At 44.5% G+C, this 27,629-nt stretch overlaps 1 protein-coding gene across 1 annotated transcript in view; it reads left to right on the top strand.

The window, feature by feature from the left end:
* Positions 1-27,629, top strand: part of C2H18orf63 (chromosome 2 C18orf63 homolog) — a 71,205-nt gene that overhangs the window by 10,859 nt on the left and 32,717 nt on the right. The window contains exons 7-13 of the mRNA XM_045002838.1: positions 1,522-1,563; positions 2,466-2,542; positions 18,469-18,578; positions 18,690-18,786; positions 18,904-18,989; positions 21,736-21,919; positions 24,159-25,238. Coding sequence (XP_044858773.1) covers positions 1,522-1,563; positions 2,466-2,542; positions 18,469-18,578; positions 18,690-18,786; positions 18,904-18,989; positions 21,736-21,919; positions 24,159-25,238 — 1,676 coding nt within the window. The remainder of the gene's footprint in view (positions 1-1,521; positions 1,564-2,465; positions 2,543-18,468; positions 18,579-18,689; positions 18,787-18,903; positions 18,990-21,735; positions 21,920-24,158; positions 25,239-27,629) is intronic.

The following is a 27,629-nucleotide window of genomic DNA, read 5'->3' on the forward strand; positions in this document are numbered from 1 at the left end:
TGGCCAAGGGGCATGGCCAGCTGGTTGGTATGAGGGAGAGTGGAGACAAAGTACACACTAGCCCTTCTTCAACCAGTATGAAAAGCACTATCCAGCACCTTTACCCGCAACTCCCCTGGGTACTTTCTGAGACATTCTACCCATCCGTTGTCAGTGGCCCCTCCTTATTGGAATCAAGGCCACTATTTGGTTCTTAATTTCATAGTATCACTTAGACTAAAACTTTTTCTTGTGAAACACACATGGTAGCTCTGGGGTTGCTTCTAATCTATCAGCTGGTTTGGGTTGGTGGAAGAAGACAAAGCAATGTTTCTATCCAGCTCTCCTTTTGAGCCTGAGGATTTTGTTCCAGACATTTAAGAACAACAAGATGTGAGTAATGTGGCTTTTTAGGCTGCAACTTTAGTAACTTAATTCATCTGGGAATTATCAGCAATAACTCATACAGTGCAGGTTATCATTCTTTCTCACTCATTTCCACGTGTTTGTGGAGGGCTGCCATCAGCCCCCACCCCTCCAACCTTGATTTCAACCATTGCTGGGACCCCACTACCTTTCCCTCATATGAGGGTTAAGGGGCTGGGGAAAGGGAGTTGTCTCCTCACTGTACCAGACATTAGGAGCCCCAGTCCTGTTCCCCAACTTCTTTAGGGGATACCTTCCCCTAAGTCCACTTCCAACTCCAGTTAATTAGAGAACCAGACTCCCTGTGGAATAATTACCTGCACTGGACACTGCTACCAACCACATTGCAACAACTTTAACCTTACTTTCTGGCTGACCCAATCAGGTCCTGAAGGTGTGTGGAAGGTGAAAAATCCCACACTATTCCAGCCAATCTGATGATAAGGGAAAAAATCCTTCCCAGTCCTGAAAAAGGCAACTAGCACAGTGCCCACAACAGACCACAAAAACCCAGTTCTCCACTTGTCCAATGGGTGGGAACTGCTGATCCATGAGAGAGGGTTCTGTTTGGCAGAATAGAGCATATATACCTTTTCCCTCCCCTGCAGGAGGACAGTGGCTTACCTTACCCCCTCTGGCCAGCCCTAGCTTAGGTAATGCCTCCCTTTGCCTACCCACCTCAGTTTGAAGGAGGGGAACAACCTTAAATGAGCCACACCCTTTTCTTCCCACGTATCCAGACAAAGTGCCGTCCCCCGCCCAAACACACACACATATGGTGGTAGAAGTTGCATTATTATCTGTTACCTAATGAAAAGCAATTCTGTGTACAAATTCCTTACTGAGAGATAAACATCATTTATATAGTTGTTGTGCTTTCATGCATATTTCTGTGTTGATTTACATGCCACTTCTAATTCAATGAAAACTTCACTGATACAATTTTTTTCTTTTCTGTGAGAGGAACAAACTACACAGGAACCCTGTCATACAAAATAAACTATGCACTTTATACATTTCTGCTACATAAAATACTTCTGAGATAAAAGTCTTAACGTATACTAGGTTTTTGCATACATTTTATAAAAATAATACATACTTATTTTATTTATTAAGGAAGCAATTTTTTGTCTCATATGGGAAGGCAAAATGCTGTTGGTAAGTACAATACTGTGTTAATATTGTAAGTATATTAGAAATTAGTTAGACTGTACTAAAGCTTCTATGGTCTTAGTATATCAGCCCAATATCTTTTCATTTTGCAATCTACAAATAACTTCAATCATATGATACCTGCTGGCAGATTCTTCTTTAAATTATATGGACACTTTTCAAATTAATTGCACCTCTATAAGAGAGAGAGGAGTATTTTTATACTATTAATCTTAACCTATGACCATAGATTGACATATATGGTTGGAAGAACCTGGTTATAACAGTTAATTTTAGGCAAATGTAGTTCAGACTGCACAAGTGGTATGGAGGTTTGATGAACGTGGGTAAAGTAAAATGAATAACTATGATTAACTGCCTTAAATTTACAGTTCTCAAATCATCAGGCCACAGTGGGGTTGTTCCTTAGTATGTTATGAATAAATATATAGAAAATATATTTATTTTATTTCTATACCTCAAATATAATTTTTAAGAACTAAATTTTAAAACATTGGCACTTAAATTTGCACCTGGAAAATATTTTCAGGAGCAGGTAATTGCCTGTGCAAATTGGTATTTGTGCATTCAAGTGACCATTTGGACATACAACTGTGAGCTTTGTGCAATTATGTATGTTCACATACATTTTACAAGTGAAATTTAGTCATTGATATTAGGAATTAGCCAGACAATGCTTATTTTGATTTACAAAAATTGAAATATAATTCTTTATACGTGAAGAGTAATTCTTCTTACCTTTTGGTACTGCTACACTGAGCATAATGGTTGGAGGGTTGTTTTTTGTGTGTGTTTGGTTTTTTAAATAAGCATCTTGGCTTTACCTTTTCACTTAATAGACAATTATATAGATATACAGAGTGTTTTTGGTTTTGATTTTATTTCAGTCATGGACCTCAATGTATCAGAGACCCAACTTTGCATCAGTGTAGAGGTTTGCACAATTCGACTACCGCCAACCAAGGTACAGAACAGTTCTAATTTCTATGGCTAATTTTGTTCCTCCTACTTGCACTTTTTTATTGGCTGTATTTTATCTTGGATGCTTTATTTGAAAAGGACATGGTGGATCAAAATGTTTACTCCCAATTGCCATTGGACATGCACTATGTTAATTCCTTATCCTCATCTTGTACTAAATATATATGCCATATATTATTGGATATGGCTGTACTCACGAAAGTCTGACAGTCATTCCAATCAGAATGTCAGAGCTGTGAGATTTCCCTACAGTTACTGTTTGAAGAGAATTTCAGGGAAAATAATAACAGAGCATGGGAAAAGGGAAGCGCGTGCTGGTAGAACTATTTCCCCAAAGATAGTAGATTTTTCACATGAAACGTACATCCATTTGGGACTGTCAGGCAATGATGTTACAGAACAGTCCTCCTCTGGAGAAGAAGATGAATTAGTAGCAATAGAGGCAGATGAAGCCACTGAGATTTAAGCACTGTATCATTCACACACACCAAAAACCCTGTTTGACACCAGGGTTTTTGACCCCTTCCTTGTAGTCTCCACAGAACAGAAGGACATCTACACACAGTGCATGATGATTACAATGGATGGACGTCTTTATGCCACTAGGTCGACTTATACCATAATATTCTCCCGCATTCCCCAGGAGATAATCCTTCTTTCACTTTCATCCTATAACTTAGAGTAACATCTTATATTCAAAACCATCTATCAACTTTTAGCCATCAGAGCTATCAAAGAAGTTCTGTCTGAACAGCGCTTCTTTGAAACCTGCTCCATTTTCTTTGTGATACCCCAAAAAAGTTGGGAGCAGTTTGGGTCATGCTGGACATGAGCATGGTTAGCAAATATATCAGAAACCATACTTCAGTATTAAGAAATGAGCATCGGCTCTGATAGCCACCATATCACCTTAACTGATCTGGTACAATGAGTACTAAATTTCTGATTACTTCTTTGCTTACAAAAGCAAGCATTTTCAATCTATTTCTATCCTTTAGAATATCTTTGGCTCTCAGGAGAAAGAAATTCCACTTTCCCCCCTAGCTAGACAACATACTAATCAAAGACAACTTTAGGGTAGCCTTGAAAATGACACAGGCAGTGATGATGTAGTTAACATGATGTAGTTTCATTATCAAAAATCACTATAATCCCATTGTGGTCCATAATTTGCTAGTCTGAAGATAGACACAGCAATGGAAAGGGCTTTTCTGTCACTGGATGGACACAACCCATGACAAACAACAGAGTCAGAAAAGAATGTTTCTCCAGGTCTAAGAATGTCTATGGCTTTAGCTCCAGCATGTCTTCTCTCAGAATATCTGGGCATCTCTCTTGATATTTCCAAGAGGCAAAGGCATATAGCTTCTTGGTACCCTTGTTGGGATCTTTTGCTACCTTGGTTATTGTGGTGCAATACTGTCACTAAGTTGTCTAACATTAGAATATGTTAGTTTCTGAGTAGAATTTAAAAGTACTGCAGGGATAGAAAGGATGTTCTTCTTCGAGTGATTGCTCCTATGCATTCCAGTTAGGTGTGCGCGCGCTGCGTGCACGGCTCTTCGGAAGATTTTTACACTAGCAACTCTGGCGGATCGGCTGGGCGCCCCCTGGAGTGGCGCCGCTATAGCGCTAGATATATACCCCAGCCGGCCCATCCGCTCCTCAGTTCCTTCTTACCGCCCGTGATGGCCGTTGGAACAGTGGAGTGCTCCTTTGACCTCCACATCCCTAGCTTATCTCTGGTTCTTGTTGTATTTAGTGTATATAGTTATTTAAAATAGTTAGTTTAGTTAGTTCGTTAGTGGATTAAGGGGAATCGGGGGGGCTTAGCCCCTCTTTTCCCGAACCGGTGCGGGCTCATGCCCAAGGCACCGGGGTTTAAGCCCTGTTTGGCTTGCCAGCGGCCCATGCCGATTGGAGACCCTCACGACTCCTGCCTGCGCTGCTTAGGAGAGTCCCATCGTGCAGATAAGTGCCCTATTTGCAAGTCGTTTAAGCCGAGGACAAAGAAAGAGAGAGACTTTCAGTTAAAGCAGCTCTTGATGGAGTCGGCACTTAGCCCTACGGTGCCGGCACCAGCAGCTCAGCAGTCCTCTTCAGTGCGGAGCGCACCAGCGGTCCCGAGCCGGTCCGGTACCGAGACTTTGAAAAAGCAACAGCCGGCACCGGCGTCCCGGCACCGTTCCCTCTCTCCTGTGAGGAAGCATAAGGCGGCGCAGATGGCGCCCAAGCCTCCTGCACCGGGACCGCTCGCCCAGCCACCACCAGCACCCCCGGCACCGACTGTGGTGGTGCACAAACCGTGCACAGTACCGTCGACTCCGGCACCGCAAGAGCCGTTGAGTCCGGTACCGCCCTGCTCCCCGGTGCAAGCCGTGGTCGAGCTGCCTCTCCCGTCGACACCCGAAACTTTCTCGACGTCGAGAGAGCTGATAGAGCTCACAGAGCCACCGTGTCTCCAGCCCCTGGCACCGCCGGTGCGGGCTGTGAAGTCAGTGGGCAAACCGGCCATCATGAGGCCTCCTTCCCCTGACAGATGGGATAGAAGGCATTCCAGGTCCCGGTCCCGATCCCGGAGACGTTCGCCTTCTCGCCGATCCAGATCCCGGCACCGGTCACAATCCCAGTACCGTTCTCCATCTCGGCGCCAGTCGCAGTCCCGGTACCGCTCCACATCACGGTACCGGTCGCACTCCCGGAGACGATCCCGGTCCCGGTCACCCGACCATCGGTACCGACGAAGGTCCGGATCCCGGTACCTCTCGCGGTACCGGTCATCTCGCAGCCGCTCCCACCGACATCAGTCGAGATCTCGGTCGACCTCCCGGCACCGGCACGGTCGATGGTCCCGTTCTCGCTCCCGGCACCGCGACGACCGGCACCGTCCAGGGACAGACCGGCGGCATCGACGGCACAGTCCCACAGTGCCTCTGCCCCCCCGTGGCCTTCCCGCCAGCCTTCAGTCTCCTCCCAAGCGGGCAGTGTGGGCGATCTCCGCGCCGACCCCAAGAGCAGGACCACGGCCCCCAACAATGGGGCTTCTGGACCCCCTGGGCCTATCACGAGGCTCAAGGGTTCCCCTTCACTCAGCAGCCCAGGACTTCCGACCACAGGGCGCCAGAAGCCACGGTCAGTGGACCTCTTCCATCACCGTTGGTGGAGGAACCGCCGCCACCTGTAGTGGGAGAGCATCCCACAGACGCGGAGGCCTCGCAGCGCATGGACGAGCCCCCACCGGAAGCCCTGACCCAGGGCCTGTCATCGTCTTCCTCACCAGATGAGGCGGTGGCGGGGGCATCGGCATCGGGCCCTCCACCAATTGACCTCCGGGCCCACCAGGACCTGCTTCGACGGGTGGCCCAGAATATTAACCTCCCTGTTGAGGAGGTTGCTAAGGACGATGACCCGGTGACCAGCATAATTGGAGCTGAGGCCCCGCTGCTCCATCAGTCTGACCCCATCATTATTTACCACTCTACCATTTTTTGTGTCATTTGAACATTTTATTAGAAATTATTTTATATTGTCTTCCAGATCATCGATAAAGGTATTGAATAGCATTGGACTGAGAACAGATAGGACCTCACTAGAAACATCCTCTTTGAGAGCTATCAGCTAACCAGTTTTTAATGTGTTTAGTATAGGCTACATTGATTTTTGTCTAGAGCTATTTTTAACAGATTGTCATGTGGGACTGAGTCACGTGCTTTACTGATATATAGGTATATTATGTCAACACAATTATCTTAATCAACCAAACCTGTGGTCTCATCAAAAAACATCCTTGATCTCAGGCTAGACCAGCAGCTGGGTTTGATGTATGTGCATGTTGGGAATCACTGGTTAGAGTTTGGAATGAGGTATAAACAGTATCCATTGAAAAGTACTATATATAACTCATTCAGTCATTGCTTTCCCCACAACCTTCTGATCCTCCAAAAACCCAGAATGCATTAGAATGCACCCTTAATGTTGGTGTCCAGTAAAATGCCAAATCCCAAGGGTCTCAAATCTGTTGCAGTTCCCAACTAAATAAAGGGTACAGGGGCTCAGCATCTTTCAGGATCTGGCCCAAAATGACAGTATGATTATCTTTTATAAAATCTTGATTTAATTGCTTTAAAATCTACTTATTATATAATTATTTAAACCTTTTTTTCCCCTTGGTTAATATTACTAGATTGAGGCTCCAGAGAGAGTTGGCCCAGCCATCCTTCAACCATGTCTCTGTTACACGCTTATAACCCGACTTGCCCCCAGCTGGAATAAGGCTGGTCATCTGTTGGTACAAGGTATTTTACTCAACTGGGTCAGAGCCTGTCCCTTTGACTTTCAGTACTTTATTATTTTTAATTATATTTGCCATGCATATGCTGCCTAGTCTTTGATTATTAGTTTTACATTTTTGTTTGTGTGTATTTCTATGATTGTTTCTTTATCCCAATTCAATTTTTAATGAATAATATAAAAGGGCAAGTAATTCAAATTTTCTCTCTCTCCTCCCCTTTGTGTAATTGATTTAATAACCATGTAAATTGACCATAGCATATTCAGTTAATAATTTCAAAATCAAATTTTGCAGTACAGCAAATAATTTATGAAAATACAGTAAATAGGTTTCAAAATCAGCTGTTCATAATCAACACTTCTGTTTCACAGAAGTTGCACACTTCACTTACATAGGATGACAGTGACATGCTTTACGACCATGTCTTTCCACCAAGTTTCATGAGGCTAGATCTTGTTATTCTTACCACCTAACAATGTTTCCCCTACTAACTGAACAAGGGGAGAAGAGTGGCAAATTAGCAAATGTAGAAGACCAGACACCAGTGGATGTGGTTCTAACACAACCACATGCTATTCATCCCTTACAGAAATTGTATGGATTTATTCTACAGTATAAATTAGGATAAAAATCCATTTTTCTGTTTTAGTTCCAGTCTCACTGTCATCAGAATCTTTTATTTTATTTTGAATCATTTTTTCTTCATTGACTATTTTCAGAACAGATTTACATCCATTTAAAAGCAAGTCAGTGTATTCAAGAAAAAGAATTAAAACCAGCGGGCCAGATCCTCAGATGGCGTGAAATTGGTTTACTCTTATTGAACTAAATTTTTAGTGTTTGTTCTGGGGTGTATAGCCTATCTGCCCAAAGGATGATATTGCTACAGTAGTTATTTTATATTTCAAAGTTACACTGTATCTTGTTATGTATAGGTATGCTAATAAAGAAGAGTGTTCAGGACAGCTCTTTCCTCCTTCCACAGTGTACTGCATGTGACCTAAGCAGAATGTTTCCACAAGCTTTCCATGGCCAAGGGGCATGGCCAGCTGGTTGGTATGAGGGAGAGTGGAGACAAAGTACACACTAGCCCTTCTTCAACCAGTATGAAAAGCACTATCCAGCACCTTTACCCGCAACTCCCCTGGGTACTTTCTGAGACATTCTACCCATCCGTTGTCAGTGGCCCCTCCTTATTGGAATCAAGGCCACTATTTGGTTCTTAATTTCATAGTATCACTTAGACTAAAACTTTTTCTTGTGAAACACACATGGTAGCTCTGGGGTTGCTTCTAATCTATCAGCTGGTTCGGGCTGGTGGAAGAAGACAAAGCAATGTTTCTATCCAGCTCTCCTTTTGAGCCTGAGGATTTTGTTCCAGACATTTAAGAACAACAAGATGTGAGTAATGTGGCTTTTTAGGCTGCAACGTTAGTAACTTAATTCATCTGGGAATTATCAGCAATAACTCATACAGTGCAGGTTATCATTCTTTCTCACTCATTTCCACGTGTTTGTGGAGGGCTGCCATCAGCCCCCACCCCTCCAACCTTGATTTCAACCATTGCTGGGACCCCACTACCTTTCCCTCATATGAGGGTTAAGGGGCTGGGGAAAGGGAGTTGTCTCCTCACTGTACCAGACATTAGGAGCCCCAGTCCTGTTCCCCAACTTCTTTAGGGGATACCTTCCCCTAAGTCCACTTCCAACTCCAGTTAATTAGAGAACCAGACTCCCTGTGGAATAATTACCTGCACTGGACACTGCTACCAACCACATTGCAACAACTTTAACCTTACTTTCTGGCTGACCCAATCAGGTCCTGAAGGTGTGTGGAAGGTGAAAAATCCCACACTATTCCAGCCAATCTGATGATAAGGGAAAAAATCCTTCCCAGTCCTGAAAAAGGCAACTAGCACAGTGCCCACAACAGACCACAAAAACCCAGTTCTCCACTTGTCCAATGGGTGGGAACTGCTGATCCATGAGAGAGGGTTCTGTTTGGCAGAATAGAGCATATATACCTTTTCCCTCCCCTGCAGGAGGACAGTGGCTTACCTTACCCCCTCTGGCCAGCCCTAGCTTAGGTAATGCCTCCCTTTGCCTACCCACCTCAGTTTGAAGGAGGGGAACAACCTTAAATGAGCCACACCCTTTTCTTCCCACTTATCCAGACAAAGTGCCGTCCCCCGCCCTAAACACACACACATATGGTGGTAGAAGTTGCATTATTATCTGTTACCTAATGAAAAGCAATTCTGTGTACAAATTCCTTACTGAGAGATAAACATCATTTATATAGTTGTTGTGCTTTCATGCATATTTCTGTGTTGATTTACATGCCACTTCTAATTCAATGAAAACTTCACTGATACAATTTTTTTCTTTTCTGTGAGAGGAACAAACTACACAGGAACCCTGTCATACAAAATAAACTATGCACTTTATACATTTCTGCTACATAAAATACTTCTGAGATAAAAGTCTTAACGTATACTAGGTTTTTGCATACATTTTATAAAAATAATACATACTTATTTTATTTATTAAGGAAGCAATTTTTTGTCTCATATGGGAAGGCAAAATGCTGTTGGTAAGTACAATACTGTGTTAATATTGTAAGTATATTAGAAATTAGTTAGACTGTACTAAAGCTTCTATGGTCTTAGTATATCAGCCCAATATCTTTTCATTTTGCAATCTACAAATAACTTCAATCATATGATACCTGCTGGCAGATTCTTCTTTAAATTATATGGACACTTTTCAAATTAATTGCACCTCTATAAGAGAGAGAGGAGTATTTTTATACTATTAATCTTAACCTATGACCATAGATTGACATATATGGTTGGAAGAACCTGGTTATAACAGTTAATTTTAGGCAAATGTAGTTCAGACTGCACAAGTGGTATGGAGGTTTGATGAACGTGGGTAAAGTAAAATGAATAACTATGATTAACTGCCTTAAATTTACAGTTCTCAAATCATCAGGCCACAGTGGGGTTGTTCCTTAGTATGTTATGAATAAATATATAGAAAATATATTTATTTTATTTCTATACCTCAAATATAATTTTTAAGAACTAAATTTTAAAACATTGGCACTTAAATTTGCACCTGGAAAATATTTTCAGGAGCAGGTAATTGCCTGTGCAAATTGGTATTTGTGCATTCAAGTGACCATTTGGACATACAACTGTGAGCTTTGTGCAATTATGTATGTTCACATACATTTTACAAGTGAAATTTAGTCATTGATATTAGGAATTAGCCAGACAATGCTTATTTTGATTTACAAAAATTGAAATATAATTCTTTATACGTGAAGAGTAATTCTTCTTACCTTTTGGTACTGCTACACTGAGCATAATGGTTGGAGGGTTGTTTTTTGTGTGTGTTTGGTTTTTTAAATAAGCATCTTGGCTTTACCTTTTCACTTAATAGACAATTATATAGATATACAGAGTGTTTTTGGTTTTGATTTTATTTCAGTCATGGACCTCAATGTATCAGAGACCCAACTTTGCATCAGTGTAGAGGTTTGCACAATTCGACTACCGCCAACCAAGGTACAGAACAGTTCTAATTTCTATGGCTAATTTTGTTCCTCCTACTTGCACTTTTTTATTGGCTGTATTTTATCTTGGATGCTTTATTTGAAAAGGACATGGTGGATCAAAATGTTTACTCCCAATTGCCATTGGACATGCACTATGTTAATTCCTTATCCTCATCTTGTACTAAATATATATGCCATATATTATTGGATATGGCTGTACTCACGAAAGTCTGACAGTCATTCCAATCAGAATGTCAGAGCTGTGAGATTTCCCTACAGTTACTGTTTGAAGAGAATTTCAGGGAAAATAATAACAGAGCATGGGAAAAGGGAAGCGCGTGCTGGTAGAACTATTTCCCCAAAGATAGTAGATTTTTCACATGAAACGTACATCCATTTGGGACTGTCAGGCAATGATGTTACAGAACAGTCCTCCTCTGGAGAAGAAGATGAATTAGTAGCAATAGAGGCAGATGAAGCCACTGAGATTTAAGCACTGTATCATTCACACACACCAAAAACCCTGTTTGACACCAGGGTTTTTGACCCCTTCCTTGTAGTCTCCACAGAACAGAAGGACATCTACACACAGTGCATGATGATTACAATGGATGGACGTCTTTATGCCACTAGGTCGACTTATACCATAATATTCTCCCGCATTCCCCAGGAGATAATCCTTCTTTCACTTTCATCCTATAACTTAGAGTAACATCTTATATTCAAAACCATCTATCAACTTTTAGCCATCAGAGCTATCAAAGAAGTTCTGTCTGAACAGCGCTTCTTTGAAACCTGCTCCATTTTCTTTGTGATACCCCAAAAAAGTTGGGAGCAGTTTGGGTCATGCTGGACATGAGCATGGTTAGCAAATATATCAGAAACCATACTTCAGTATTAAGAAATGAGCATCGGCTCTGATAGCCACCATATCACCTTAACTGATCTGGTACAATGAGTACTAAATTTCTGATTACTTCTTTGCTTACAAAAGCAAGCATTTTCAATCTATTTCTATCCTTTAGAATATCTTTGGCTCTCAGGAGAAAGAAATTCCACTTTCCCCCCTAGCTAGACAACATACTAATCAAAGACAACTTTAGGGTAGCCTTGAAAATGACACAGGCAGTGATGATGTAGTTAACATGATGTAGTTTCATTATCAAAAATCACTATAATCCCATTGTGGTCCATAATTTGCTAGTCTGAAGATAGACACAGCAATGGAAAGGGCTTTTCTGTCACTGGATGGACACAACCCATGACAAACAACAGAGTCAGAAAAGAATGTTTCTCCAGGTTTAAGAATGTCTATGGCTTTAGCTCCAGCATGTCTTCTCTCAGAATATCTGGGCATCTCTCTTGATTTTTCCAAGAGGCAAAGGCATATAGCTTCTTGGTAGCCTTGTTGGGATCTTTTGCTACCTTGGTTATTGTGGTGCAATACTGTCACTAAGTTGTCTAACATTAGAATATGTTAGTTTCTGAGTAGAATTTAAAAGTACTGCAGGGATAGAAAGGATGTTCTTCTTCGAGTGATTGCTCCTATGCATTCCAGTTAGGTGTGCGCGCGCTGCGTGCACGGCTCTTCGGAAGATTTTTACACTAGCAACTCTGGCGGATCGGCTGGGCGCCCCCTGGAGTGGCGCCGCTATAGCGCTAGATATATACCCCAGCCGGCCCATCCGCTCCTCAGTTCCTTCTTACCGCCCGTGATGGCCGTTGGAACAGTGGAGTGCTCCTTTGACCTCCACATCCCTAGCTTATCTCTGGTTCTTGTTGTATTTAGTGTATATAGTTATTTAAAATAGTTAGTTTAGTTAGTTCGTTAGTGGATTAAGGGGAATCGGGGGGGCTTAGCCCCTCTTTTCCCGAACCGGTGCGGGCTCATGCCCAAGGCACCGGGGTTTAAGCCCTGTTTGGCTTGCCAGCGGCCCATGCCGATTGGAGACCCTCACGACTCCTGCCTGCGCTGCTTAGGAGAGTCCCATCGTGCAGATAAGTGCCCTATTTGCAAGTCGTTTAAGCCGAGGACAAAGAAAGAGAGAGACTTTCAGTTAAAGCAGCTCTTGATGGAGTCGGCACTTAGCCCTACGGTGCCGGCACCAGCAGCTCAGCAGTCCTCTTCAGTGCGGAGCGCACCAGCGGTCCCGAGCCGGTCCGGTACCGAGACTTTGAAAAAGCAACAGCCGGCACCGGCGTCCCGGCACCGTTCCCTCTCTCCTGTGAGGAAGCATAAGGCGGCGCAGATGGCGCCCAAGCCTCCTGCACCGGGACCGCTCGCCCAGCCACCACCAGCACCCCCGGCACCGACTGTGGTGGTGCACAAACCGTGCACAGTACCGTCGACTCCGGCACCGCAAGAGCCGTTGAGTCCGGTACCGCCCTGCTCCCCGGTGCAAGCCGTGGTCGAGCTGCCTCTCCCGTCGACACCCGAAACTTTCTCGACGTCGAGAGAGCTGATAGAGCTCACAGAGCCACCGTGTCTCCAGCCCCTGGCACCGCCGGTGCGGGCTGTGAAGTCAGTGGGCAAACCGGCCATCATGAGGCCTCCTTCCCCTGACAGATGGGATAGAAGGCATTCCAGGTCCCGGTCCCGATCCCGGAGACGTTCGCCTTCTCGCCGATCCAGATCCCGGCACCGGTCACAATCCCAGTACCGTTCTCCATCTCGGCGCCAGTCGCAGTCCCGGTACCGCTCCACATCACGGTACCGGTCGCACTCCCGGAGACGATCCCGGTCCCGGTCACCCGACCATCGGTACCGACGAAGGTCCGGATCCCGGTACCTCTCGCGGTACCGGTCATCTCGCAGCCGCTCCCACCGACATCAGTCGAGATCTCGGTCGACCTCCCGGCACCGGCACGGTCGATGGTCCCGTTCTCGCTCCCGGCACCGCGACGACCGGCACCGTCCAGGGACAGACCGGCGGCATCGACGGCACAGTCCCACAGTGCCTCTGCCCCCCCGTGGCCTTCCCGCCAGCCTTCAGTCTCCTCCCAAGCGGGCAGTGTGGGCGATCTCCGCGCCGACCCCCAAGAGCAGGACCACGGCCCCCAACAATGGGGCTTCTGGACCCCCTGGGCCTATCACGAGGCTCAAGGGTTCCCCTTCACTCAGCAGCCCAGGACTTCCGACCACAGGGCGCCAGAAGCCACGGTCAGTGGACCTCTTCCATCACCGTTGGTGGAGGAACCGCCGCCACCTGTAGTGGGAGAGCATCCCACAGACGCGGAGGCCTCGCAGCGCATGGACGAGCCCCCACCGGAAGCCCTGACCCAGGGCCTGTCATCGTCTTCCTCACCAGATGAGGCGGTGGCGGGGGCATCGGCATCGGGCCCTCCACCAATTGACCTCCGGGACCACCAGGACCTGCTTCGACGGGTGGCCCAGAACATTAACCTCCCTGTTGAGGAGGTTGTTGAGGACGATGACCCGGTGACCAGCATAATTGGAGCTGAGGCCCCGCTGCGGGTGGCCTTGCCCTTCATTCGGACCATACAAAGAAATGCCAATACGGTGTGGCAGTCACCGGCTTCCATCCCTCCCACCGCTCGAGGGGTGGAAAGGAAATACTCAGTTCCACCGAATGGGTATGAGTATTTATACACGCACCCAGCTCCGGACTCCTTAGTAGTGCAGTCCGTTAATGACCGGGAGCGGCATGGGCAACCAGCTCCAGTGCCAAAATCAAAAGAGGCGCGAAGGATGGATCTGTTGGGCCGGAAGGTCTATTCGGCCGGTGGCCTCCAGCTAAGGATTGCCAATCAACTGGCTCTCCTCGGTCGCTACACGTACGATACCTTGGTGTCACTCTCAAAGTTTACGGAGCTGGTACCAACAGACTCCCGACCTGAATTCTCAGCCCTTATTGAAGAGGGCAAGAAAGCCTCCCGGTCCTCCCTCCAGGCCTCTCTGGACTCAGCAGACTCAGGAGCCAGAACTCTGGCCTCGGGAGTGACCATGAGAAGAATCTCCTGGCTGCAGGCCTCCACCTTGCCGCCCGAGGTCCAGCACACCATTCAGGACCTACCATTCGACACCAAGGGCCTCTTCTCTGAGAAAACGGACTCGAGGCTTCAGACTCTCAAAGATGGCCGAATCGCCATCCGCACCCTGGGCATGCACACGCCGGCTACCCAGCGGAGATCCTTCCGGCAGCAGCCGTACCGCCAGTTCAATCAGGTCAGGCCACGGCCTGATAATAGGCGCAGAGGCAGGGTGAACCGCCGTAGACCGTCGGGCAACCGGGGTAATCAGTCCCAACGCCCTCCAAGCCCCCTCAGGGGCCTAAGCAAGCCTTTTGATGGGACGCCCAAGGACGGCCCATCAGTGTATTCACCGGATCCTTCCCCGTTATTTTTCGACCGTCTTTCCCACTTCCTCCTGGCGTGGTCCCAGATAACAACGGACAACTGGGTACTTCGCACGGTGGAGTCTGGTTACCGCCTTCAGTTTGTTTCGCCCCCTCCCTCCCAGCTACCCTCCCCGTCCCTCTTCAGGGACCCCTCTCACGAGCAATTCCTCTTGCAAGAGGTCGAGACTCTGTTGAGTTTGGGTGCCATAGAGGAGGTGCCAAACGACATGCGAGGCAGGGGATTTTATTCCCGATATTTCCTAATCCCCAAGGCGAAGGGAGGTCTATGACCTATACTAGACCTCCGAGAGCTCAACAGATACCTACTCAAGCTCAAGTTTCGCATGGTAACCCTGGGGACCATTATTCCTTCCCTGGATCCGGGAGACTGGTTTGCCGCCCTCGACATGAAGGACGCGTATTTCCATATCGCGATTTACCCTCCTCATCGACGCTACCTGCGTTTCGTCGTCAACAACATGCACTACCAGTTTACGGTGCTACCCTTCGGCCTCTCCACCGCGCCGAGGGTCTTCACCAAGTGCATGGCAGTGGTTGCCGCAGCCCTCCGCCGGCGTCGCATACATGTGTACCCGTATCTCGACCACTGGCTGGTCCGCAGACCATCCCGCCAACTGGTAGCATGTCAACTAACCGAGATCCTAGCCCTGTTTCAGCGCCTAGGACTTATGATAAACGCCGAGAAGTCCACTTTAGCTCCATCACAGAGGGTGGAGTTCATCGGAGCGGTCCTGGACTCCAATTTGGCCAGGGCCTGCCTCCCTCGACCTCGGCACCAGACTATGGTTTCCTTCGCCCGGGACCTACAATCCTTTCCCACAACAACGGTGTGGTCCTGCCTCCGACTCCTGGGCCACATGGCGTCATGCACGTTCGTGACCATGTACGCGAGGCTGCGTCTTCGCACATTCCAAACTTAGCTTGCATCGGTGTACCGCCCGCACCGCGACTCCATAGACATGGTAGTCACAGTCACGAAACCGACCCTCGACTCGCTCAACTGGTGGCTGGACCCAGAGGTCGTGTGTGCCGGAGTCCCATTCCGCCCTCCTCGCCCGTCGGTCACCCTGACCACGGATGCCTCGGCATTGGGGTGGGGGGCACACCTCGGCGACCTTCACACCCAGGGTCTCTGGTCGCCCCGAGAGCTCTCCCTCCATATCAATGTCAGGGAGCTGCGGGCAATCCGCTTGGCGTGTCAAACCTTCCACGCCCATCTCCAAGGGCGCTGTGTGGCTGTTTTCACGGACAACACGACGGCGATGTTTTACGTCAACAGGCAGGGCGGGGCTCGCTCCTCCCTGCTTTGCACGGAAGCGATGCTCCTTTGGGACTTCTGCATAACCCACTCTATTCACCTGGTAGCGTCGTTTCTTCCAGGAGTGCAGAACACGCTGGCCGACCATCTCAGCAGGTCGTTCCTCTCCCACGAGTGGTCCCTTCATCCCGATGTGGTGCACACAATTTTCCAAAGGTGGGGGTTTCCCCAGATAGACCTGTTTGCCTCCAAAGAGAACAGGAAATGCCACCAGTTCTGTTCTTACCAGGGTCGCTCCCACGGCTCCCTGTCGGACGCATTCCTGTGCCCCTGGACGGGTCACCTGTTATATGCTTTCCCTCCGTTTCCCCTCGTGCTCCGCCTGCTACTCAAGCTCCGGAGGGACAGGGCCTGCCTCATACTCATCGCTCCGGCCTGGCCGAGACAGCACTGGTACACCCTGCTGCTCGAGCTCTATGTACGGGATCCCATTCCCCTCCCATTATGGCCGGACCTGATAACGCAGGACTTCGGCAGGCTCCGCCACCCGGACCTGCAGTCCCTCCATCTTACAGCTTGGTACCTACGTGGCTGACCCGCGCAGAGCGTGATTGTTCGGCTGCGGTGCAGCAAGTCCTGATGGAAAGCAGGAAGCCTTCCACTCGCTCAACCTACCTCGCAAAATGGAAGCATTTCGCACTCTGGTGCGATCAGAGAGGCCTTAATCCTTTCGTAGTCCCTATTCCTACGATCCTGGACTACCTCTGGTCCCTTAAGGAGCAAGGACTCGCGGTCTCCCCCTTGAAAGTACACCTAGCAGCCATGTCCGCCTTTCGACCGGCCGTAGGAGAACGGTCCATCTTTTCCAATCAGATGGTTTCCCGCTTCCTTAAGGGTCTAGATCGCCTGTACCCGCCGATACGGCGTCCTACCCCGTCCTGGGATTTGAACCTAGTTCTAGCCAAGCTTATGGGAGCCCCCTTCAAGCCCTTGGCCACGTGTTCCCTGCTCTATCTGTCATAGAAAACGGCTTTTCTCGTCGCTATAACTTCAGCGAGACGAGTTTCCGAGCTTCGTGCCCTAACGGCTGGTCCACCGTATACCATGTTCCATGGAGACAAGGTGCAGCTTCGCCCACACCCGGCCTTCCTCCCTAAGGTGGTGTCGGCCTTCCATGTGAACCAGGACATTTTCCTCCCGGTCTTTTTCCCGAAGCCGCACGCCTCAAGTCGTGAACAACAGCTTCACACCCTTGACGTCCGCAGGGCGCTCGCATTTTACATAGAGCAAACGAAACCCTTCCGGCGTTTGCCCCAGCTATTCGTAGCAGTTGCTGATCGCATGCAAGGCAAGCCAGTCTCCTCTCAGAGGATTTCCTCCTGGGTAACATCATGTATCCGGACATGTTACGAGCTTGCTCGTGTGCCAGCTAGCCGCCTCACCGCTCACTCTACGAGAGCGCAAGCCTCGTCTGCCACCTTCCTGGCCCATGTCCCCATCCAGGACATCTGTAGAGCGGCCACCTGGTCTTCTGTCCACACCTACGCGTTGGTGCAACAATCTAGAGACGATGCAGCCTTCGGCTCAGCAGTCTTACACTCTGCCATGTCTCACTCCGAGCCCACCGCCTAGGTAAGGCTTGGGAATCACCTAACTGGAATGCATAGGAGCAATCACTCGAAGAAGAAAAGACGGTTACTCACCGTTGTAACTGTTGTTCTTCGAGATGTGTTGCTCCTATCCATTCCAGACCCGCCCTCCATCCCCACTGTCGGAGTAGCCGGCAAGAAGGAACTGAGGAGCGGACGGGTCGGCTGGGGTATATATCTAGCGCTATAGCGGCGCCACTCCAGGGGGCGCCCAGCCGACCCGCCGGAGTTGCTAGGGTAAAAATCTTCCGAAGAGCCGTGCACGCGGCGTGCGCACACCTAACTGGAATGGATAGGAGCAACACATCTTGAAGAACAACAGTTACAATGGTGAGTAACCGTCTTTTCTTAATCTGAGGACATTTATGTTGTCCTCCTGGATCTAGTATCCTTGCATGTTAAAGTACCTCCAGTATGACCTATCAGCCTTTAAGTCGTTTACATCTTTAGCCAGTTCCTGAAAGTATAGGTTTTTAAAATTTGAAACAGACTCCACCATGTTATAATGTGAATATAATTCTAAAATTAGCAGTTTGCAATGACTGATAAGTGAATATTCATGTATAAGTTTCAGTAGTACATTTGAATGCACGTTAGTATGCTGCAAAACTTCTGTTAGTCTATAAGGTGCCACAGGATTCTTTGCTGCTTCTACAGAACCAGACTAACACGGCTACCCCTCTGATACTAGATGTTTTGCATGTTCCTTTTTCACTTTGTATAAATGAAGCAGTATTTGAAAATAACAAAACACTTTTTTCTATTTAAAGCTGGAAGACTTTGACATTTCAGCAAACATCTTAGAAATATTTGACAACAATAAAAATACAGTCATTCAGAGACACTCCATTTTAAGTAACTGGTGCTATGTCTTGCCAAGGTAAAATTCTATTTAATTTCCAAGAAAAACAAACAGTTTACCAAATAACTGTGTTTTCAGCTATGCTGTGGGTTGTATCTAGCATTCTGTCTTTGCTTTACCCCTGTACAGCATGAAAATGGGTCAGATCATAAGTATTAGCCATATAATTCCACCAGAGTCTCCTTTTCATTCATACAAAGACTTTCAGATGCACTGGAAGAATCTGGTAGGAAAGAACATGATTACATATGATTTTTTTTCCTTTTGTGTCTTTTTTGAATGTTTTTGTATTAATCACTTTGTTTAAAATAGCATTCCATTTATATGTGTATTTTATTTTTAGTATGGGTATATCCTTCCAGAGGATCATGGAGAGACAAAAATATATTGCAGTGTTTACTTCAAACTGATAGGAGAACGGCTCTTTACATATCCTTTATAAATATTTTCTTTTGTGTTGTACTGTCTTCTCCTTTACCATGCTAGCCAAGATCCAAACTCTAATCCAAATAGAGGGCCAAATTCACTGCAGTTGTAATTCCATTGAAGTGAATGAGGCTATGCCACCAGAAAATATAGTCCAAAATATTTAATTCAGTCCTTCTGTGTTATTAATGAATAATGTCAAATCTGGGCTTCCCTATTTTGCCGGAGATGTTTCTTAAAGGATCTTGAGATATTGATTAGAACTCTTGTAGGCGCTGGGATGCCAAATCTTAGAGAGAATAATTTTTCTTCAGCCTGTTTGTTCAGGCATATGGGTTAAATAGGCTTTAACAACAAAGACAAAAAAAGCCCATTGAATAAAAATTAGGTTTTAGTAAATCTTAATCTGAATAAAATTACTTCACCACACAGGCCCTGATCCTGCTAACATTTACTCTCATGCTTAAAGTTCAGCACTGTCCGAAATAGATTGCGGTCCGTTAAGCTTGGTATTGAGTGAGGAAAAACAGGCAGGACCAGAATAACAGTGAAAAGCCAAGTGGCTGCGTTTATTGGGGGATAATTACAACTTGGGCCGGGGGAGTAGGCAACTTTGGCTGGGATGGTATCAAAAGTACAAACACACCCCAAAACACAGTAATAATACACTTTATACTGCTCACCACACCACACCAAATAGGCAGACACACCAATCACACAAGATGGGAATCGGGTTCGTCAGGGCGGTGCCCGGTGCAACACAGAAAAGAGACCCACGGGCCACTGCCTCAGCCGCCCTTGCTTTCACACTAAGGGTAAACCCAGAGTGTGGTGCGGCTGCAGCTGGGCAGATTCCACTCACTCAGACTGCGGGGACGGGAACCCCTTGGTCTGCTAATCTCCAGGTGGAGACAGCTCCCAGATTCATGCACTCTGGACAAAGACAGAGCAGTGATTCACACACATGAAACAGTTTGCAATTAACAATTCACTAACAACTAGAACAACTATACAAGCTAGCTAAGCAATTGTGCAATTCTGAGCTCATTAATACAATCCTGATATCCTGAATAGAGGCTTGGTACAGAGTTAGGGAGGGGAAAAATAAGAGGCTAGATGAGCTAACTGTCAGATATCAAAAAGCAAATACCGCACTCCAGGCGCAGCTGACCAGCAGAACAGACACCGGAAGCATGACGAGCTGACAGGGATCGGGTCCAAACGACAACGAATCCAAACGATATGACACGAGCGTGCTTTACCGGGAGGAGACCCTGGCCGAAAGGTTGATCAGGTCCTTCAGCTAACACGTGGATGCTCCACACAAATTTTGGGGGGAAAAATTTTATTGAGAGTTTTATTGAGAGGTCTCACTCCCTCGTGTCGGTATCTGATTGGATCCCTGGTCCCTCCTCCCTCCAGGCTTCGAGCTGTTGCCACCCCACGTTAGCAGGATTTGCACACGGCACACTGGAGTTGACAAGTAAACAAGCTTGACCCTTAGATGACTGGGTCCAAAAAGAGCGGGAAAGTGAGTCGCTGGGCAGGATTAACCTGACCTCCAGATGACCGGCCCCAAAAAACAGGTTGCCGGGCAGAATCAGGCCTTCACACACAGAACTAGCCTGATCTTTAGATGGCCCAGCAGGAGAGAGAAAACAACAGGAGAACATACACAGCCAGTGTTGCTGGGCAGGATTGAGTCTCTGCCCTCTCCTATATACAAGAACCTAGTCCAAGATGGAGGCAGTCCTGTCCTTTTAACAGGACAAGATGGCCGTGGACCGACAATTGGCCATTCAAAGCCATATCTTCATATCGGATTGTGACAAGCACATTTTAAGTGTTTTCACAATTGAGGCCTAAGTCTGGTTTCACCCCAATAATATCTGTGAAGTTACTTGTTCTTCACAATCAACAAGAGTCTTCCAGGAAAAACAGGCTAGACGACCTATGACTTTATAATCTTAAAAACAAGCAGAAAACCCCCCTTTTTATAAAAATAAATCTTTTCAGGCCTCCTTGATAGAGAAACAAGAAATGGCCCTTACAGAATATTTTTCTTTGCAGGTCATCCTTTACCAGAGGCATTATCAATTAGTTTAGGCCTCATTTTTCCTTTGCTTTGCAATTTGTGCAATCCAGTGAAGAATATCCTCCATATTCTAGGTTTACTTTTTTAAATGCACCTGTGCGTCATTGAAATACTGAAAAAATAATACTTGTTTCAGACATTTTATGCCAGTAGAGTGTGTTCACATTAATTAGGAAATTCTGATTTCAGAACCATGCTCACAAAGAAAGAAATCAGACTAAAAACCAAGATTCATATTGAGTTGTGCTTTTAATGAGAAAATAATTTAAAATATCCAGAGAAGGAAATGAAGAAAACCGGGAGGATATTACAAATAAAGCACTAGTTTCTATCACTTTTACTCATGTTGAATAATACCTTATTCTGCAGGAAATCCCATTGATTTTGGTGGGACTGCTCAAGCAATAAAGTACTTCTCAATGGGAATGAAAATGGCTTAATTTAGCTTAATAAGAGTAAAACTTTCAAATCTCTAAAACCATTAAAACTACTAAAATTTTGGTCCCTTTAAAAATAGTAAAGCTGCTTTTTTTATTTTAAATTCTTTTGAAGAAATTTTAGTGTGTATTTAAGCTTTTACTCAAGAAAAGGATAAACAGTTTCATTATACAAAATGCTAAAAGCCATCTTACATAGCCCTTAACACTTGTTCAGGTACCCTTTAAGTTGCATAAGAAGCCAACCAGTCCAATATTTTAATAGAATAGATTTAGAAGGTGTGTTAAACTCTTTTCTTTCTGACCTAAAGTCTAAACTTCCTCATCTATGTGGATTTCCAGTAAAAATGACAAGTAAAGCATTGTATGCCACAAAGGAACTCATCAAACATCCCATGCATGTAAGAAGTATTATGTTTATATTAATATTTATATTGATGGGCACAGTGTTGTTCATGATAATATGTGCTCTTTCCCATGTGAATTTTCAGAAGAGTATAAAAGTATTTCTCACCATGAATAATTGTTAATACTTGTGTTTTTCTAGTTAAATGGGTTGCCTGACATATTACAGTTCACATCATAACTGTATAATAAGATATGGAAGTGATATGTAGCCAAATTAACAGTTCTGTTGGAATCTAAGGTTTCCTTTTCCTGAATTTTTTTTATCTTAACTCTGCTACCATAATATCACAATAATATTTTTCTCCTTGTTTTGAAAAGGAAAATTAGAGAAAATAAGTGGTCTGGACTTATTATCACAAACATTTAAATGGTTCCAGTCAGGCTGAAGTTCACACTTCAGAGGTGAAGAGGATGGGAAGGAGCAGAATTTACAACTATTTTAGAATAATCGGTTATATGAAATACAAATTTCAGCCTTTGCCGAGCAGTAGCACACATGCTGATTATCTTGTCAGTGAAAGAAGAAAAACTTAATTTTTTTAAAAACGAAGAGTAGAATTTGAAGAATGCAGTAGAAATTGCAGAGTTTTGAAAATGTTAAGATCTGGTGTTAAGATCTCCTGTTTCTCTCTTTCCAGCAGCTGCAGCCCCTAATGGAGCAAGTTAGGATGACTCCTTATTTCCTATAGTTTTCACAGACATCCAGGCATTTCTTTGCTATGAAAAGTCTAGATGTTTGTAGAAGTAACTAGAGACAAGGATAGTCAGCCAGCTCTGTGTGGACCACTAGAAATTGCTGTGCAGTCCACAGTTTTAGAAGTACTCCTCTAAGATAATGACTGAGGATTAGGTCTTCCCCTTTTGAGAAATGTAGCAATCCAAAAAGTGCCTCATCAACCAAATGTAGCTCATAATGAGCAGAAAAAGGGGAGACTGGATCCAGTGAGTTTTGTCCCTCATCCCTCAAAACCCACAATCAGAGTTCTTTGAGATTTCAGGTGGTTTGTCAGCTTGGTGTGAGACAGAGGGCATAGCCATAGCCATAGTATTACCATCTGTGATAACTGTGCAATTGAGGAGAATGTCCTAATGCAGTGTTTCCCAAACTTGGGGCGCCACTTGTGTCGGGAAAGCCCCTGGCGGGCCGGGCCGGTTTGTTTACCTGCCGCGTCCGCAGGTCCGGCCGATCGCGGCTCCCACTGGCTGCAGTTCACCACTCCAGGCCAATGGGAGCTGCTGGAAGCAGCGTGGGCCGAGAGACATACTGGCCACCACTTCCAGCAGCTCTCATTGGCCTGGAGCGGCAAACTGCAGCCAGTGGGAGCCGCGATCGGCCGGTCCTGTGGACACCACAAGTAAACAAAACAGCCCAGCCCTCCAGGTGCTTTCCCTACACATGCGGCGTCCCAAGTTTGGGAAACACTGTCCTAATGGAAGATAATTGTAATCAGAGCAAAACTAATTTTGAATGATAGCAGCTACTACTCATTTAAAGAGAGGGTTGATTGAACATATCTGCTGATTAGGGAGTCAAAGGCATCTAGGTTTCCTGTGGCACAATAGGAGCACTGAGGAGCAGCACAGAGGAGTTTGCCCTGCATGCAGATGCCATAATATCCTGAAGGGTGGAACTGGATCTCTCCCTATGGGCTCTAGACCCTTTTCCTCAAAGAGGATATTGTAGCAGAAACTCAGTGTGGCAAGTCGCACAGAATTTTCAGAGTAATTCTTCCCTTTCATTGGATTTTTTCCATGAGATGGAATAAAATGATCTGATATAACAGATATGAAAGGGGCACATTACTGAAATGGTTTCTCCACTTGTATTTGTAACAGAAAAAATTCCCTTGTTTATTGTTGCTATGTGATGTTAAAAGGTTGCTGGGTTCCATTTCAGTGGTGGGTGAAGTAATCTCCGTATATAGCTTGTGGCATGCTTTTTTATTCTTGCTTGAAAGGATATATATTGTGCAACATATTTGCCATCTTGACAATCAGATATTTGCATACATATTACTTTTCATTTATCAAGCTGAAAAAGTCTTTCCTTAAATGTTTTAATAGCAAGCATACAATGTTCTTAATTCTAGGTTGTTATTAAAAACAGAATTGTAAAATAACCAACACAAAAATGTGTACAGTGTATGTTGTATACAGACTAAGTTATTGTAGCATTGTAAACTAACTCTCTTCATTCAGTTGAATCAGTTTGGCAGCAGCTGTGTGTTTCAGGGAGTAAGTGCCAAGCCTGCAAATCTGACTGGCAAACCGATATGCAAGGTATCTCTGACTCAAGCACCTCCAAGGAGAGAGACTTTGCAGCAGACTTCTTCAAAAGGCAGTTCAAGAATTAGCCACAGGATGGAGCTTTTGATCAATCAGCCAAAACAATGTATTTTCTCAAATCTCATTCCGTGTCCAGAGGATTCTGTTGCTGAGGCCATGAAGAAAACAGTACATAGTAGACAGCAGCAGCAGACTCCAGGAGCATCAGGGGTACCAGGTCACTCAAATGAATCCTTAAGAATGTCTAAGAATTCATCTGTGGATTCTCAAAGGAACAATGCCACTAGAATTATACCTATTTTCAAAGGAAAGTTGTTGCAAATGGATGTAAAGGCCACAAGAGCCAATGAAGGAAAGAAAAAAGTGAGTGTTTTACAGCATTCTCCAAAAGTAGTTAGAGATGTCACCATGTCTAAATTAACTGTATGCAACCCAAATGTAAACCAGGTATACAAACCTGTCCAAATTGTGTCATTCAAAAATCCTACTAATGGCACTGTTGCTCAGAGAATGACTGGGAAAACAAGTGTAAAAAGTGGTAGACCTATATGTGACCAGAAAAAAGAAACTAGTAAGCAGCTGACAAATTCTGCTTTTTCTAATAGCCCATCTTCAGGTAGGAATTCAAGTAGAGGCAAACCTGAGAAGCCTTCTTCATTATCGGCTCATGACAAATCAGTGCTTCAGATATCAAATGCCAATCTAGGTTTGAAAAAACCTGCACTACTCAGTTCTACTACAAAAAAGGGGGGAAAGTTATCAAATCAAAACACCACAAAAATACTCGGGGAAAGTCACAGTTCAAAGAAGGTACATATACAGATTTCTGAGTCAGACAAAGAAACCAGCATATCTCAGCATCAAACAAAGAGCCCAACTGAAGGAGCAGGGTTAAATATTCTCAGATTGGTTTTAAACAGTACAGTGCACAGAGCCAAAAGAGAAGAACATCAACAATCATTAATACCATCAAAGGAGTATATCACCAAGACAACCAATCACCATTCACAAGTCAGCTATGAGCAGGTACAGTAAATAATAGGTTTCACCTATACTAGCTCTCACCAATTCTGTGTGTGTGTATGCGCTGAGGTAAGTAGACTATTCATTGCATTTGATGCTGTATCTTAGTTCTGCCAGGTAGATTGTGTGTTTCTAATATTTGCTGTAATTTGTATTAAAATCTTTAACCATTGCCTTCTTTTACAGTAAAATACTATAATTTGTTTTATCATCTGAGCTGTATGCTCTTGTAATTGTGACTTTCTGAAAGGAAGAGTAATTCCTTTAAATTTCATTACAGATTTTTATTTAATGGGACTAGCAAAACTTATAAACAATAATATGCTTCCATTTTGTATGTGTCAGTCTGTCTTCACATAAAGTTGTGTACTACAACCAGCTATTGGATGTATATCAGATCAGCTCAAGTATGTGATTGTATCACCTAGTAGCTGTAGACTGCAGAATATGTAAGCCCAGTGCTTTTACACAAGCTTGAAACTTTAGCAGGTACAGTTATTACAACACATTCATTGAAAACCTTTGCATGTATAATAGCTGTTTAGATTACAAGTTAGTAAAAATTAGGGCTGTCCATTAATTGCAATTAACTCATGAGATTAACAAAAAATGAATTGCAATTAAAAAAATGCATCGTGATCAATCGCAGTTTTAATCACACTGTTAAACAATACTAAGTGAAATGTATTAAATATTTTTGGATGTCTTTCTACATTTTCTAAGATATTGATTTCAATTACAACACAGAATACAAAGTGTACATTTCCCCCCCTTATATTATTATTTTGATTACAAATATTTGCACTGTAAAAATGATAAACAAAAGAAATAGTATTTTTCAATTCACCTCATACAAGTACTGTAGTGCAATCTCTTTATCATGAAAATGCAATTTACAAATGTAAATTTTTGTTACATAACTGCATTAAAAAACAAAACAACGTAAAACTTCAGAGCCTACAAGTCCACTTAGTCCTACTTCTTGTTCAGCCAATTGCTAAGACAAACAAGTTTGTTTACATTTACAGGAGATAATGCTGTCCACTTCTTATTTACAAAGTCACCTGAAAGTGAGGAACAGGCATTTGCAGGACACTTTAGCAACTGGCATTGCAAGATATTTACATGCCAGGTAAGCTAAACAATCATATGCCTCTTCATCTTTCCGCCACTGTTCCAGAGGACATGCTTCCATGCTGACTACACTCGTTAAAAAAATGCATTAATTAAATATAGGACTGAACTCCTTTGGGGAGAATTATATGTTTCCTGATGTTTTACCCACATTATGCCATATATTTCATGTTATAGCAGTCTCAGATGATGACCCAGTACATGTTGTTCATGTTTTAAGAACACTTTCACTGCGGATTTGACAAAATGCAGAGAAGGTACCAATGTGAAATTTCTTAAATATGGCTACAACACTTGACCCAAGGTTTAAGAATCTGAAATGCCTTTCAAAATCTGAGGGCTACCAAGTGTGGAGCATACTTTCAGAAGTCTTAAAAGCCCAACACTGTGACATGGAAACTACAGAGCCTGGACCACCAAAAAGGAAAATCAACCTTCTGCTGGTGGCATCTGACTCATAATGAAAATGAACATGCATCGGTCCACACTGCTTTGTATCGTTATCTAGCAGAACCTGTCATCAGCGTGGACATATGTCCTCTGGAATGGTGGTTGAAGCATGAAGGGACATATAAATCTTTAGCACATCTGGCATATATATATCTTGCGACGCCGGCTATAACAGTGCCATACAAACGCCTGTTCTCACGTTCAGATGACATTGTAAACAAGAAGTGGACAGCATTATATTCGGATATAACGCGGTAAAGCAGCGCTCGGGGGGGCGGGGCTGCGCACTCCGGCAGATTAAAGCAGGTTCGATATAACGGTTTCACCTATAATGTGGTAAGATTTTTTGGCTCCCGAGGACAGCATTATATTGGGGTAGAGGTGTACTTGTATTAGATTCATTTTAAAATACTATTTCTTTTGTTTTTTACAGTGAAAGTATTTGTAATAAAAAAAATATAAAGTGAGCAGTGTACACTTTGTATTCTGTGTTGTAATTGAAATCAAAATATTTAAAAATGTAGAAAACATCCAAAAATATTTAAATAACTGGTATTCCATTATTGTTTAACAGTACAATTAATCACGATTAATTTTTTTAATCGCTTGACCACCCTAGTATAAATGCAAGTTGTTAACAGCATTTGAACTTTGTGCTAAATGGCACACTAAGAATAATTTAAATAGAGTATGATACCTCCTCTTGAGTTTTAATGAAACAAGCAGTGGTAAACTGAGTTCAGTGCAATAACAGTGATGAATTTAGCACCAAGTTTTTTCAGACTTTCAAGAACATAAGTTGTGTTTTGA

The sequence above is a fragment of the Mauremys mutica genome, chromosome 2 (assembly GCF_020497125.1).
Source record: "Mauremys mutica isolate MM-2020 ecotype Southern chromosome 2, ASM2049712v1, whole genome shotgun sequence".
NCBI lineage: Eukaryota > Metazoa > Chordata > Testudines > Geoemydidae > Mauremys > Mauremys mutica.